This window comes from Centroberyx gerrardi, chromosome 6 (genome assembly GCF_048128805.1).
Source record: "Centroberyx gerrardi isolate f3 chromosome 6, fCenGer3.hap1.cur.20231027, whole genome shotgun sequence".
Lineage (NCBI taxonomy): Eukaryota > Metazoa > Chordata > Actinopteri > Beryciformes > Berycidae > Centroberyx > Centroberyx gerrardi.
In genome coordinates, this window is record NC_136002.1 from 32,337,042 (window position 1) to 32,352,041 (window position 15,000).

The window sequence follows — 15,000 nt, forward strand, 5'->3', positions numbered from 1 at the left end:
GGAAGGCAGACAGGTTTATTGACAGATATATAGATAAAGAGAGAGACAGAATCTCCCAGAACCGTGGACCTTCAAAATCTTGATAAAGGTAGCTAGGGTCCCAATATGATACAGGTTTAGACTCATCTGATAAAGGTTTAGACTCATCTGATAAAGGTTTAGACTCATCTGATAAAGGTTTAGTCTCATCTGATAAAGGTTTAGACTCATCTGATAAAGGTTTAGACTCATCTGATAAAGGTTTAGACTCATCTGATAAAGGTTTAGACTCATCTGATAAAGGTTTAGTCTCATCTGATAAAGGTTTAGACTCATCTGATACAGGTTTAGACTCATCTGATAAAGGTTTAGTCTCATCTGATAAAGGTTTAGACTCATCTGATAAAGGTTTAGAGTTATCTAAGAAGAGTTGCGTTTCTCCTGTAGAAGGACAGAGTGACACCTCATTCTGTCTTAGTGTTAACTTCTACTGAATGAACTAGTCCTTATTTCTCTCAGGACCCCCTGCAGGTCCTCGGACCCCGGTTTGGGAACCGCTAGCCTCAGAGACAGTTTCAGGCGGAGTGCAGACAGGCAGCAGCACAGAGAAACTATTGTTCACACATACAACCAGGCTTTATCTGAGCGCTGCCTCGGCCTCATGTTGCCCCGTCACACTGGCTCTCATCCTGAACCTCATACCAGACTGTACCGGACTGTACTGTACTGTACTGTACTGTACTGTACTGTACCGGACTGTACCGGACTGTACCGTACTGTACCGTACTGTACCGTACCGGACTGTACCGGACTGTACTGTACTGTACCGGACTGTACTGTACCGGACTGTACCGTACCGGACTGTACTGTACCGGACTGTACTGTACCAGACTGTACCGGACTGTACTGTACTGTACCGTACTGTACTGTACTGTACTGTACCGGACTGTACTGTACCGGACTGTACCGGACTGTACCGGACTGTACTGTACCGGACTGTACTGTACCGGACTGTACCATACTGTACTGTACTGTACTGTACTGTACCGAACTGTACCGGACTGTACCATACTGTACTGTACTGTACTGTACTGTACCGGACTGTACTGTACCGTACTGTACTGTACTGTACTGTACTTCTCACCTTTACAACCAGGGTGTTTCAAGTTTTTATGCTTGCAAGGTTGATAAATATATACAAAAATAAAATAAAAAAAATGTGAAAATGTTGACCAATTTTTGCACACTTTCACTAAAATGCCAGAGGTGGGGACTCGAGTCACATGACTTGGACTCGTGTCAGACTGGAGTCACAATTGTCATTGCTTGAGACTTGACTTGCTGCATGAAGAGAAGACTTGAGACTTGACTTGACTTGGGTTCTGGTGACTTGGGACTTGACTCTGACTTGTACTTTGATGACTTGAAAAGGTTTCTATTAAAACCATATTGCATTGAAAAGTCCTAGATATTTCGTTTTCTTTAAGATATTAAATTGATACTGGACTCTTGATTTGTTCTGACTTGACTTGCTGTTCTACATTTAGACTTGAGACTTGACATTAATGACTTGGACTTGACTTGGACTTTATTTAATCTACATGTAGACTTGGGACTCGAGCAAAGTTGACTTGGTCACACCTCTGTAAAATACTGTACAAGACCTCTCATCTTTTAAAGCTGCACTCGGCAACTTTGCACTCTGGCGGCCCCAAGTGGCAGCGAGAGGTAACTGTTTGAATTTTTTGAAAGTTTGAAAGACTTCATTACCCAGAAATCCTGTAAGGTGACATTTAGGAGACACTTTTGGATTAGATATAATCATTTCACTCATTGTATTTGTCTGTTTGCTTCTGTAACCCAGGTTTTATATTTATGTCTGACATTTCTGTTTGTTATTCATCTTACTGCTTTTATTTGTTGCCTTATTGTTTGTAAAGCACGTTGCAACACTGATTTTAACTGTCATCTCCTGCCTTAATTGCACACCCTAACACATGTATGTAGTATGTAGAAGTATGAACATGGAGATTTGTTTTTTGTGTTGCAGTCACTGGAGAAAGTGAACATCGATCACAAGATGAGCATCCGCTTCCTGAGATAAAGACGCTTCCTGTGTTGACTTTGGCTCCTGTGTAAGTTTCTAACCAAGAAGAAGAAGAGAGGCTCATTCTCTATAAAACCTGTTAGAAGAAGAAAGGAGGAGAGAGGAGGGAAACCGGCCAGTGAATGACTCAAAATCATAATTAGATATGAGAAACACTGACTATGTTTCCATGGACAGCAATAATCTGATATGGACCTGATTAAGACAACAGTCTGAATAACAAACTGCCGTGTAAACAGCAGTTTCTGATTCCCTGAACCTGAATAAGGTCACAGTCAGTAAGCAGAATCACATTAAGACATGTGGACTATTCTGATATCAGTCTCATTATTGAAGCATTTTAGACTGTAAACACCTGAATCCAACTAGGACTGAAAGGGAAATGGAGATCATGAAGGTTTTGGATGGGTGTAAACTCCGCCAAATGCGAGCACAACTCGGTCAAGAAAATCCTCCTTAGGTGCACGGCCAAAGATTAATACATGAAGAAAGAAAAGTCAGCACTCTTAATGTCCTTATATCATATATTTGAATGGGCAGCTATAGAGCACAAACGACGGACGCGTTTCAGCAATAAGCCATCATCAGCGTTGTGTTGCTCCAAGCGGAAGTGACACTTAAATACATACATGCATACAGTTCAATTAATTATACAATCAATGTGAAAAATACCTGATCAAAAAGTCACTATCAAAGATAAATCAACGTACCAGGTTCCCCCACTCAGTACGGATAACTACCAGGAATACACAATCCACAGCATAGACATAACACTTAGGAAAAAATAAATATCAAGAAAAATGCAATATAAGAATATAAGAATAAAAAATATAGCTAAATGTCTCTGCACATATATCTCACAAATTGTAATCATTTTAAAAAACAGGTCCTCTACACAGAAAATGGAAATGAAGGGAGGCTAAATCTTCCCTTGTACAGGAAAAAGATATAACCCTTATGACACTAAACAACTTGGATGGGTGTAAACATCACAGTGGAGATACTTTCAAAAGGTTCGCTGACTGAATGAAGGAAGAGGAGACGAGGAGAAACTGAAGCTAAAACTCTCCTTCTTAATGGAAGAGGAAAGTTCATGTGAAAACTTGTAGCATTGCTCTAGTTTAGATCCAGGAGTCAGAGAAAACAGGTCAGAGAGTCTTCGTATTTCATCAGTGTTAAAATTGGGCAGGTTGTAATTTAGTGAAAGCCAGCTGACAACAGGAAGTTGTAATGCACCTGTTTCTCAATGCGGAAGCTGTTACCATGACGATGTGAAAAGGGCCTATTGCTGTCCATGTAAACGTAGTCAGTGTCTGAGCTGCAAAGAGGAAAGAATAGGTGATTAGTGGATAATTCACTGAATGAGAATCACATTGAATAAAGATTTTTTTTTTTTCTGTGATTATGGGAACGATGCTGATGCCCACAGTATGAGACGCAGCCAAGTAACGTCAGCAGCACTGAAACACTTTTAATCCAGTACAGATCGTCCTGTAGGGTGTTATAGTATTTTATACAACAATTACTAATGCATGTGTACTGTCTGAAATGTTTTCAGAAGTGAACATACCTAAGAATAAAAAAATAAGGGAAAACAAGAAAGATTGCTATCTAACTCCCTGCTTACCACAAGAGTTAGCATAGCAGTCCGTGCCGTTTTATATAATGCTCTTGCTTTGCTTTAAGGGAATTATCAGCATGGTGGAATGCAACTTTAACCAATTAAGAAACACAATGCATTCTGCCATAATAAAGGCTTTTAAATGTGTAGATAAACTAAGAGAAATGCCTTAGTTTACTTGCATCGTGGCACTTAGCGGACCTGGGTCACACAGAAGCTGCAAATAATTCTTTGTGTTTGTTTTAATCTGCTTGGAGTGCCAGGTGGGTGGAGTTTACTAGATTAGGACCGTTTAGATAGTATCTGGTTAAATTGTCAATCACAGGGAAATGTACTGAGTTGACTGTACTACACATTTCTATGATTGTCTAAACTTTCAAGCTCTCACTGTGTGGTTTTGTGTGGTGAACCCCACCCGTCTGCCATCTAAGAAACTGAAAATAAACCATTAACAATATTTGCAAATGCTATTTAAGCCAGCTCTAATACTCTGATACATGTTAAATAAAATGTGATGTGGAAATGTGAAAGGGATTCCAGCAACTGGTAAAAAAAAAAAAAACTTCATCTCACTATGACAAACCTACTGTCCCACCTGGGAGTTACAGGGAGCCTGGTGGTTAGAGAGACCGTCCTGTATCTGAAAGGTCACTGGTTGAATCCCCACAACAGCTAATTGTGGTCCATTAACAGCCATGTGTCCTGTGAAGTGTCCTTGAGCAAAATGCTGAACCCATTCATGATCACTTACTGAACATCAGATGAATGCCTAAAATGTAAATATAAATTTGTTATTTGTGTAATTTTGAGTAAAAGTGAATAGTGTGATAAGGTGGATTTGGTTACTGTGACACAGTAAACTGTCTTGTCTTTAGCCCTAGTCTCTACTCCAAAACACTCTGAGTTGTAGCTTGAGAAGAGTCAGCTCAGTTAACCTGAACAAACTGTTAGCTAGCTAACTAGCCAGCAAACACACTGATGTTAATGTTAACATGCTAACGCTAGCTGCTACTAGCTACGTTAGCTAGTGTGCTAATCAGATGTGTTAACAACAAGACAGTGATGTTAGCTGACCAGATAGACAGAAACATAATCAGCTGTTCACAGAGCTGAGGACCTCCAAGATGGCCGCCAGCGGGGGGTGACATCACCTGAAAGCCCTGTATGCTTGAAATACTTGGAACTAGCAAAATGTGGATCGACTGAATGATATGCAATATATAGAGACTTATGAAGCACAAGTTCAAACGACCTTTGTCAAATTGAAGGGTTTCATTCCAAACTACCTACTGGAAATTATTACTGGCATGAAAAAAAAAAGTACATTATGGGTTACTGTTGAAGTTATCAGTCATTTTGGCTTATAAAATGTTGTACTTTATAGACAAGGATCATGTGGTTTTGAAGTGTTTGTGATGAATGTCATTTGAATTTTTTTTCTCTCCCAAAGTTGATATAAATCATTTTGAAAGGAAACTCTTGAATTGTACAATTAGCTTTATAGGAATTCTTGCTTGTTAAGCAATGACAAAAGCAGTTTTGTTGGAAAAGTTACACGTGCAAAAATGATAAATCAGCGCAAATGTTGGAAATGTGTGAAATCTACGCCTGCGATGAAATGTGTTTGTGAATGTGAGAAATGTCATTGTGCACTCTACTCCCCAGATAACTTTACAGCAGTGACTTCTGTGCATTTTCCCTGTTGAATAAATAACGTTTCACTCTTATCTTATACTGATGTTTCTATTTCAGCCAAAAGTGGACATGTGTCTATTTCCAGTGTGTCCTCATCCATCAGGAATGCAGGTTGTTTAGGCAGTTCCTTGCTTACTTAACTCATCTTTTTTTTTTTTTTTATCTTTTTTTTATTAATTTCACACAAAATGTGCATATGGACAATAACAAACAAGAATACAAAGCTACAAAACATGTGACATTAGAAGACAAACAGGAATAGCAACAAACAAAAACGTAGGAGACTAAGTCCATTGTTGGAAAAGAGAAAAAAGGTAAATTATATATATTTTTTACAATTTTTAAAATAATAATGATAGTGGGAAAAGGGGGAAAATCTATATTGAAAAAATGTAAAAGGGAGAGAGGGTGAAAAAGAAGAGAATGAACAGCAGAAAGGGGAGTGATAAAGTTTGTGTCCAGGATATTTCTACATACTATCCCTTTATTTCACACGGCTCTGGGTTTGTAAAAGGGTTTGGTTCAAATCTACAGCACTGTCAACCAATAGAACTTTATCAAAATGTGATGCAGCAGCCGTTGTGTTATCAGAGATAAACAGGAACTAACAGGATTAAAATTTGGTTCGGCTTTTCCTGTTTCAGACTAAAGCAAAATTTTACTACAGTGATGAAAGTTTGGTCGTAACAGCCAGTTAGCACTATCAGGGTAGCACCCAAAACCCATAGTAGCAGTAATAGTAGTAGCAGTAGCAGTAATAGAAATAGTAGTAGTAGTAGCAGTAGTAGTAAAAATAGTAGTAGCAGTAGTAGAAATAGTAGTAGTAGTAGTAGAAACAGTAGTAGCAGTAGCCTAGTAGAAATAGCAGTAGTAGTAATAGCAGCAGTAGTAGAAATAGTAGTAGTAGCAGTATTAGCAGTAGTAGTAGGAATAGTAGTATAAATAGTAGTAGTAGCAGTAGTATAAATAGTAGTAGTAGTAGCAGCAGTAGTATAAATAGTAGTACAGTAGTAGAAATAGTAGTCGAAATAGTAGTAGTAGTAGTAGTAGTAGTAGTAGTAGTAGTAGTAGTTGTAGCAGTAGCAGTAGTAGTAGAAATAGTAGTAGAAATAGTAATAGTAGTAGTAGTAGTAGTAGAAATAATAGCAGTAGTAGGTGTCATAATCTCACCGTCTCTAATGTCTATCATGATTGGCTGATCAGGCTTTGGGGGGTGGGCTTATACGTTTTGGTGGCCATTTTGAAAAGGTGGCTCAGAAGTTTGAAGAGGACAGCCGGACTTTTGTTCCGGTCCTGAAGCTTTGAGACCTGCTGTAATGTTTTGGACTGAATGCTGTTTGCTTCTGAACAGACTCCTTTCCCTCCTGTGCATGTTCGGTTAGTTTTAGTTAAGTGTCCGAGTCTGGAGTGTCCCCAGAGTGACCCCAGAGTGACCACAGAGTGACCCCAGAGTGACCCCAGAGTGACCACAGAGTGACCCCAGAGTGACCCCAGAGTGACCACAGAGTGACCCCAGAGTGATCACAGAGTGACCAGTGACCCCAGAGTGTCCCCAGAGTGACCCCAGAGTGACCACAGAGTGACCCCAGAGTGATCACAGAGTGACCAGTGACCACAGAGTGTCCCCAGAGTGACCCCAGAGTGTCCCCAGAGTGTCCACAGAGTGTCCCCAGAGTGACCACAGAGTGACCCCAGAGTGTAGGCCCGTCCCAGTACACCACCTGAGAGACAACAAGCTACCAATTAGAGCTGAACAATTAATCGGAAAAAAAAAAAATAAATATATCAAAAAATTGAAATTCAAATCGCAGGGGCTGCAATTAATTGTTTAAAGGAATAGTTCACCCAAAAATTAAAATTCGGTCATTATCTACTCATTCTCATGCCAGGGTGAGTGTTTTTTCTTCATACAACTTACCTGGAGCTCTCCAGGCTCGCTGCTGGAGGAGCTTCTTCCAGTGAATGGGGAGTGAATGGGGATTGGCGACTGACGATCGCTCTATGAGTTGAAAAAAAAGAAATTTGATCCATTATTTCACGAAAATCCGAGTCGATCGCCATTGCATTTACTTCCGCATTACCAAACCTCACGAGATGGAGGTCGCGCACTATCGCACACACAAACCTTGCGTGGCCACGGTGGCCTCGTGAGGTTTGGTAATGCGGAAGTAAATGCAATGGCGATCGACTGGGATTTTCATGAAATAATGGATCAAATAGAGACTAATAGAGCGATCATCAGGCGTCAGAAGACTTTGATTATACTACACAAGCTTTATGGAGTAATTTTATGGACATTTATTGCCCTTTTTGAAGCAGAAGGTCCAGCTCCCCATTCACTCCCCATTCACTGGAAGAAGCTCCTCCAGCAGCGAGCCTGGAAAGCTCCAGGTAAGTTGTATGAAGAAAAAACACTCACCCGAGTTTGTACTGGCATGAGAATGAGTAGATAATGACCGAATTTTAATTTTTGGGTGAACTATTTCTTAAGTGAGAATTTGGTCCAAACTGGATTTGTGAACAAGGAGTTTTAGAGCTGCAGGAAATCTTTGGTCCATAAATCAAAACCTTTCATCAGACTCAAACTCAGCAAATACTGCACACCGACTTTTTGTTTTTTGTTTTTAACAAAATCACTTTTCTTTAAACAATGTTTCTAAAAAAAAAAAAAATGATGACAATAAAAACTTTTTTTTTGTCAATATCTTTCAGCCCTACTACTGATAGTCTATACTCATGTCCATATGTTCATAAATCAACCAGGCTCTGTTTTCCCTACACACAGAGCTTCTGTTCAGTCATATCCAATAACTGTCAAAGCTGAAACATCGCTGGTTGGGCCGGGACAGTAGTAGTAGTAGTAGTAGTAGTAGTAGTAGTAGCAGTAGTAGTAGTAGTAGTAGTACTATATATTCCAGTGTGTGACCACTAGGTGGAGGCATTGGTAAATCTTTTCTCTTGGTCTGGCAGCCAACAGTCTGATGGGTAAAACAGCTGCATCACATTTCATTTTCATTTTGGCAGGAATAATGTTTTGTTTTGTTTTCTTGGAGACATGACAGAACATCGTCATGGCTTTCCTGTTTTTTCTTTTCTGTCTATTTTGGTGTTCCAGATCTCTGCAGGCTGCAGGTCAGAAGTTCCTACACTTTCCTCATATAGAGCAGAGGTTCACCATCGTAACCCAAACACTTCACAGCTGATTTCATTAACTAGATACTCCTCTCTGGTTAAAGATGTGTTTGGTTGGAATCAGTGCCTGAATTGGACCAGAAAAGGTGCCAGTACCCTAATTCAGCAGTTGCATGACATGAGCATCGCATGTGTCTTGGACATATTTATATTTATACGCATATCTTGGTAATATATCCCACTTCAAATGTATTTTTGTATGCATTTCATTACATACAAATATAATATTGCATATATGCTACAATAAAACCAACTGAAAATGAAACAAGACTGCAGTCAGTTTAGCTGCAAAACAACTAGTCCTAACCTACTTTGCCATTTAAAAAAAATCAACACAGAAAAATGTGCTGGGTTAGTGCTGTAATAATATCAGAGAAAGATTACATCAGAGACAGATTACATACTTACAAGCATACAGAAGACTGATGCAAATAGACAGAGGCCAATATTGTCTTTATATAACTGACGGACAGAGCTGTCTGTGCTTTTTGGAGGTAGTGGCAACAAAGCAATATTGACCTTTTGTTGTTGACAGTCATGATATAAGAAAACTAGCATTATGTAACTTTTTACGTACATTTATTTCTCCTTGGCGCAATAACATAGCTTTCATTTGTGCTTGCATATCCTCTATTTTCTTTTCTCTCTCTATCGGCACCTGACCAGTAGTGTTGATCGGACATATTGGCGTTTGATTACCATGAATTTCTTCATGATTGACACTTTAACGGCCCTGTGCTCCACTGACTGCTCTGCTCCATCAGATCAAGTGAAGAGGCATCACTCTGCTCACAATATAAATGTATTTATTTTTTTCTACACAATTAATATCATTCCATTGACGTTTTGCCCACAAAGTCCTGCATCAGAATGTAAGCCATTATATTCTTTACAATCTGCCTTTGTGGGGCAAAACGTCAGTAGAATGGTTTTAATATTGCAGAACACGTAATTACAAGAGGCTATTTAATTTAGGGCCAGAGTGACACCTCTTCACTATCTATGCAGCTTTGTTTTCGGCTGCAGTTTGACTCCCCGTGTGAGCGGAGCTCTGCCTTCAGTCTGTAGGATGCTGTCTGCTTAACTGAAGCCCTGTCAAGTCTATGGCGCACTTTTTTTATACGGAGATACTCTCTTCATTCAACTAAGGCGCACCAGGAGGTGGCGGTATGGAATAAGAAGTAAGGGTACTCATGTGGACTAAAATCAGAAGTGCCGGTACTCAGTACCGGTGAGTACCGGCCCATTTCAGGCGCTGGTTGGAATGAAAATTAGGTCAAGGAACCCATTAGATCTGATTCTGACCTTTGGGACCATCTGAGAGGATATGTATTGTTTGATGTGGTTTGGCACAGAATTACATAACTGTCAACACTGAGGGAAGGAAGATAACATTTGGGAAAGTGAATCTTATCATCACAATTTACATTATTTCAATTAAATGTGAAGTGTCTGTTTAAAAAAGGGAAAAAGAAAATGTAATCCCTGGCAACCTAACCCCCTCTTAAATTTATTTTTTGGGGGGTTTTTTTCACGTTACCGACTTCTGTTTATAACCTTAAAATAATAAAAGTAAAGCGTAAAAAAAAAAAAAAAAAAGTCCCTGTACCCCACTTTGAGAACCATTGTGTCTCATGCTATTTCTCATGAACTTTTGTGTATTTATGTTTATATGGTTTTGTAACTGTTTTATTCATCTGCCTGCAAAGAGAATTGCCCTTCGGATGCAATAAAGTTTAGTTGAATGAATTGAGTTGAACTGCTATAGCCTGTTGTTTTGAATGGAAATGGCCATTCTATTCCTTCAAATTTTGTAAGAAAGCCATTATAACCCCCCAGAAATCACAATGAGAAAACACATGAACACACGCACACACACACACACACACACACAGTTAAAGACGAAACAGGCCTGGTGTAAGAGTTTTTAATTCTTTACAGTTTGTAGACATTCAGCCATCGTAACGAGAGCCGTGATGAAATGGAACAGATTTGTACACTCATGTTAGACGGAGCCGGTCGTTGTCCTCCGTGCGATAGACAGAGCCCAGCCTCGTTCTTCTCTACGCTTTCTTCTGCGGCAGGGAAGCCATGAGCAGCCAGTACAGGGAGTAGCAGGTTCCTGTAGAGACAAACACATAAACACAGCTGTGTGATATCATACGGGCGGTGTATTTATATTCACATTAATATCCTGTTATTATCTGGGATACACACGTTCTGTTTTAGAGCTGGAATATTTAAATATTAATTCTTCGACACAGGAATATGTGTTCCATCTACTGTCAGGGCGCTGTGACCTCTGACCCTTACCTCTGTATTCTTGGTTTCTTGTAATATTGGTGATCAATGATCTGAAGCGAAGTCTACTGTTGAGCTCACTCTAAGTCACTCTGGATAAAGGAGTGAGATAAATTGCTAAAATGTGATATACATATGAACATGATATTTGTTTTACAATAACCCAGATAAGCTCTTGAAACCAGTGAGACAGCTGAAATGTTCCAGTGTGAAACTGAGGCATGTAAGCGCCTAATCCCTTTTACTGTCAGTTGCGCTGGAAGCAGAAATAATCTCATTGGCTGAGTTAGACCTCAGTGGGTGGAGCCAAAGAACAACAGGTAAATTAGACTGAAGCCCACTTCCCAACTTGGTGACTTTGTTGCTGGATTTAACAACTTTTCAGAACCCTGTGATGACTTTATTTGTAAAAAGTAGGCTATGATTGTTACCTGCTATAGTTAGCATCATGGTTAGCATCAGTGGTCGTATGGTAAGGATATTCTTTGGTATGGTTAAGTTATGGTTTGGTATGGTGAAGTTATGGTTTGGTGAAGTTATGGTTTGGTATGGTGAAGTTATGGTTTGGTGAAGTTATGGTTTGGTGAAGTTATGGTTTGGTATGGTGAAGTTATGGTTTGGTGAAGTTATGGTTTGGTGAAGTTATGGTTTGGTATGGTAACTTTATGGTTTGGTTGTTACCTGCTATAGTTAGCGTCATGGTTGCCCGGTACAGCAGGACGTCGCTGGTTCCTCCCTTGATGTGGACTGGCAACCCGTTGTCCTCCTGTAACCATAGAAACCAAAGGGTAAAAAACCTCTTGCATAATTCTTCAACATGCCAAAACCTGGACTTGATGTGTATTGGTTTTTTTTTAATCTTTGTATAATTTGTGAATCAACATAGTGTATGCTAAAGTGTTAGCATGGAGCCTATCACTCAACATAGTGTATGCTAAGGTGTTAGCATGGAGCCTATCACTCAACATAGTGTATGCTAAGGTGTTAGCATGGAGCCTATCACTCAACATAGTGTATGCTAAAGTGTTAGCATGGAGGCTATCACTCAACATAGTGTATGCTAAGGTGTTAGCATGGAGCACTGGAGCCAACGATCTACTGGGGACACATGGATGATTTTAGTGTTTGTCTTCTCATTACTTAATGGCTAAGTTGACCAATGGGACAATCTACCAAATACCTCTTATTCTTGTTCTTGTTATTTTGTTCTTCCTTTATTTCCTCTGTTCCCAAGGAGGTTTTATATTATCTGTTCCTAACATTTCTCATGACTTGCTGTTTCTGCTGTTTTCTGTGGTTATGGCTGAATCTAACGGGACCGAGCCGTTTCTGTTCCTTTCCCTAAGATATTTATGTTTCATGATGTTTTCAGTGGAATTTGGCGGAGTAGCTGCTTATATTTCTGATGAAGTCTTCCTGTTTTTTTGTCATAACCTCCAACAGTTTCTGGACATGGTGGTCAGTATTTAGGTGGAAGCAACAGCCAAGCCATCTGGCGTCAGCCACTGGGTGAGCGCTCCCTTTAGAGTCATCTGGCTGCTACTGAGTACGCAGCGCAACACATCCAGTGTAGCAACAACTGGTTGCTGCAGATGCCGACAGAAACGACCAGAAAGCGTCCAGCGTCAAGATTCACCTAAAGCCAAGTCATGATGGCTGACTGCAGCGTTCGTTCCATTTTGTGAATGGGAAAAATGAACAAGGCGACAATAACAGAGAAGCTACACCAGAGGGAGCGTATCTGGTTGCCGTCAGGGTCTGGTTGCCGTGACGCTCTACCTGACAGAGCACCAACTCCACAGCACTCAGATTATCTAACTTCATCGGCTATCCCTGACTCATTATGCATAAATTATATTGTTCTAATGCACTCTGTGTAAATTGTCACAATCTGGGCCTCAGGTTATTTAACATTTAGCTGGTTAGTGACCATAAAACTGAAAATACTAGACGTATATTGTGCTTGGCCATTATATGGGTGGACATCAGTTTATAAAATCAGATCAAATCAGCAGAAACAGTCTATCTGAATTTAAACACCTCTCACGATTTACATGTAGACTATATGCTGAATAATTTTATAGTATGCCACTAGAAACAATATGTTGCTGTTGCCTTGTTCATTTTTCCCATTCACGAAACAGAATGAATGCTAGCATCAGCCATCAGGAATCAGATCTATAGGTGAATCTTGACACTGGATGCTCTCTGTCTGCTGCCATCAGACTGGTGGGTTTCATAGTTATTATTCTATTCTATTCTATTCTATTCTATTCTGTTCCGTTCTGTTCTGTTCCGTTACCTGGAAGAGTTTCTGGGCCTCGGGGACTTTGTTCCTCAGCTGTCTGGCGGAGCTGCTGAACGCTCGGCTGGCCAGCAGAGGAACTTTCTGGAAACACAAACAGAAAGAGGAAACTCAGTTAAAAGATCCAGAACTGTGACAGACTGTCAGCGGAGGAAGGGCAGCAGGGAGGCCTACTGAATAAAGAGTCCATCCTTCAACCAGGGGACCCAGGTTCAAACCCTGAGCAACACACTGATCCCTCCCAGCTCCAGACTCTGACCTCTGACCTCTGACCTCCCTGTGGAAGGGGAATCAATAGAATACCACAATTAAAGAGTGACGCTCTGTCTCATTGGGAAGGTCGCTTCCTTCTTTCTTGCTTCCGAATCAGGTTCCTTGTTTGAACGAACTGGTTTGAGACAGACAGTGTCATGTGACTGCAGGTACACTCCGCGAACAGCCAGTCTGACCAAACTGCTTTTTCAAAACACATTCCAAGAAAAGATTAAAGTATGCTGGCTAGCTTTGTGTTCTTTTTGGCTATGAAATCTTTGCATCATGCATGAAAACGTTGTGTTCAAGCAGTGAAATGCAGAGTCTCTATGAAATGTTCAGTCAGGTTTCTGTGGTAAACGACCTGAGAGAGAATAGTGATGCAGCTTTCTGTTTTAGTGCTTTTAGATTTAAGTGCCGCATTTGATACTGTGGATCATGAACTTTTAATTGATAGGCCTCAGAAATGGATTGGCCTATCTTGCCCAGTTTTAAATTGATTTAGATCCTAACTTACTGACTGTGAATATTGTGTTGCACTTGGCACTTTCACCTCTGATCATATTGGCGTAACATGTGGGATCCCACAGGGATCCGTTATTGGACCACTGCTCTTCAGTTTGTACATGCTCCTCTTGGGAAGAGTTGTCAGAAAACATAACATTCATTTCCATCAGTATGCAGATGACACCCAGCTGTACAGCTCTGGCACCAGATGAATCATCTAAATGTATCCTGTCTTAACTTTGTACAGCTAAATAAGGATCAAACGCAGATTGTGGTGTTTGGCACTGAGGCTCAGAGAAACTTCTCTGTTCATTTAGACTCCATCTCTTCAGGCCAAAAATCATGTCAAGAACTGCAGGGGTTGTTTTCAATTCTAATCTGAATTTTAAAAATCACACTGTAATGTTTCCAAAGATGCTTTTTACCATCTAAGAAACATATCCACAGTTTGTGATGTTACCTCCCCTACAATTTTAACAAGTCACAGAAAGAGAGAGCACATTACGCCTGCTTTGAAATTCATCCACTGGTTGCCTGTAAATTTTAGAATTGATTTTAAGATTCTTTTCTTGATTTTTAAATCCATTCATGGGCTTGTTCCAGATTATTTTAATGACATTGTAATTAGATGACAGTAGATCACTCGGATCACCTTTTAGTCGTTCCTGAAAGCAGAATGATGACTGGAGAAGCTGCTTCACCTTCTGAACATCTGTTGAAGCAGTTTTAAAGGGAAATGGAAAACCAGGAGGTTTCTGTGGAACAAGTGTTTTTATCATTATAGCTTTATTTTTCTTTATAACTCTCTTAAATTCTTTTGTAATGATTTGCACTTCATTGTATTTTATTGTTCTATTATCTGTGAAGCACATTGCGCTGCGTTCACTTGTATGAAATGTGTAGAAATAAATTGATTGATTGATTGAAAAATAATCCATGTGGTTTTTCTGTCTCCAGTGGAAACTGCAGCAGTTCATTTCTCCTCCATCAATCTAAACCTTGAACTAGCTAAACTACGCAGGACGTCCCGCCGCTGGAACT

At 40.0% G+C, this 15,000-nt stretch overlaps 2 protein-coding genes across 2 annotated transcripts in view; one reads left to right on the plus strand and one right to left on the minus strand.

Annotated features, from left to right (window-relative positions):
• chp2 (calcineurin-like EF-hand protein 2) overlaps positions 1-2,083 on the plus strand; it is a 9,464-nt gene extending 7,381 nt beyond the window's left edge. The window contains exon 7 of the mRNA XM_078284344.1: positions 2,030-2,083. Within this exon, the coding sequence (XP_078140470.1) occupies positions 2,030-2,083 (54 nt within the window). The remainder of the gene's footprint in view (positions 1-2,029) is intronic.
• An 8,422-nt stretch (positions 2,084-10,505) lies between these two features.
• Positions 10,506-15,000, minus strand: part of cox7a1 (cytochrome c oxidase subunit 7A1) — a 9,863-nt gene continuing 5,368 nt past the window's right edge. Inside the window, exons 2-4 of the mRNA XM_071896552.2 lie at positions 13,198-13,284; positions 11,577-11,661; positions 10,506-10,716 (exon numbers count right to left, since the gene is read on the minus strand). Of these exons, the coding sequence (XP_071752653.1) occupies positions 10,658-10,716; positions 11,577-11,661; positions 13,198-13,284 (231 nt within the window). The 3' untranslated portion in view covers positions 10,506-10,657. The remainder of the gene's footprint in view (positions 10,717-11,576; positions 11,662-13,197; positions 13,285-15,000) is intronic.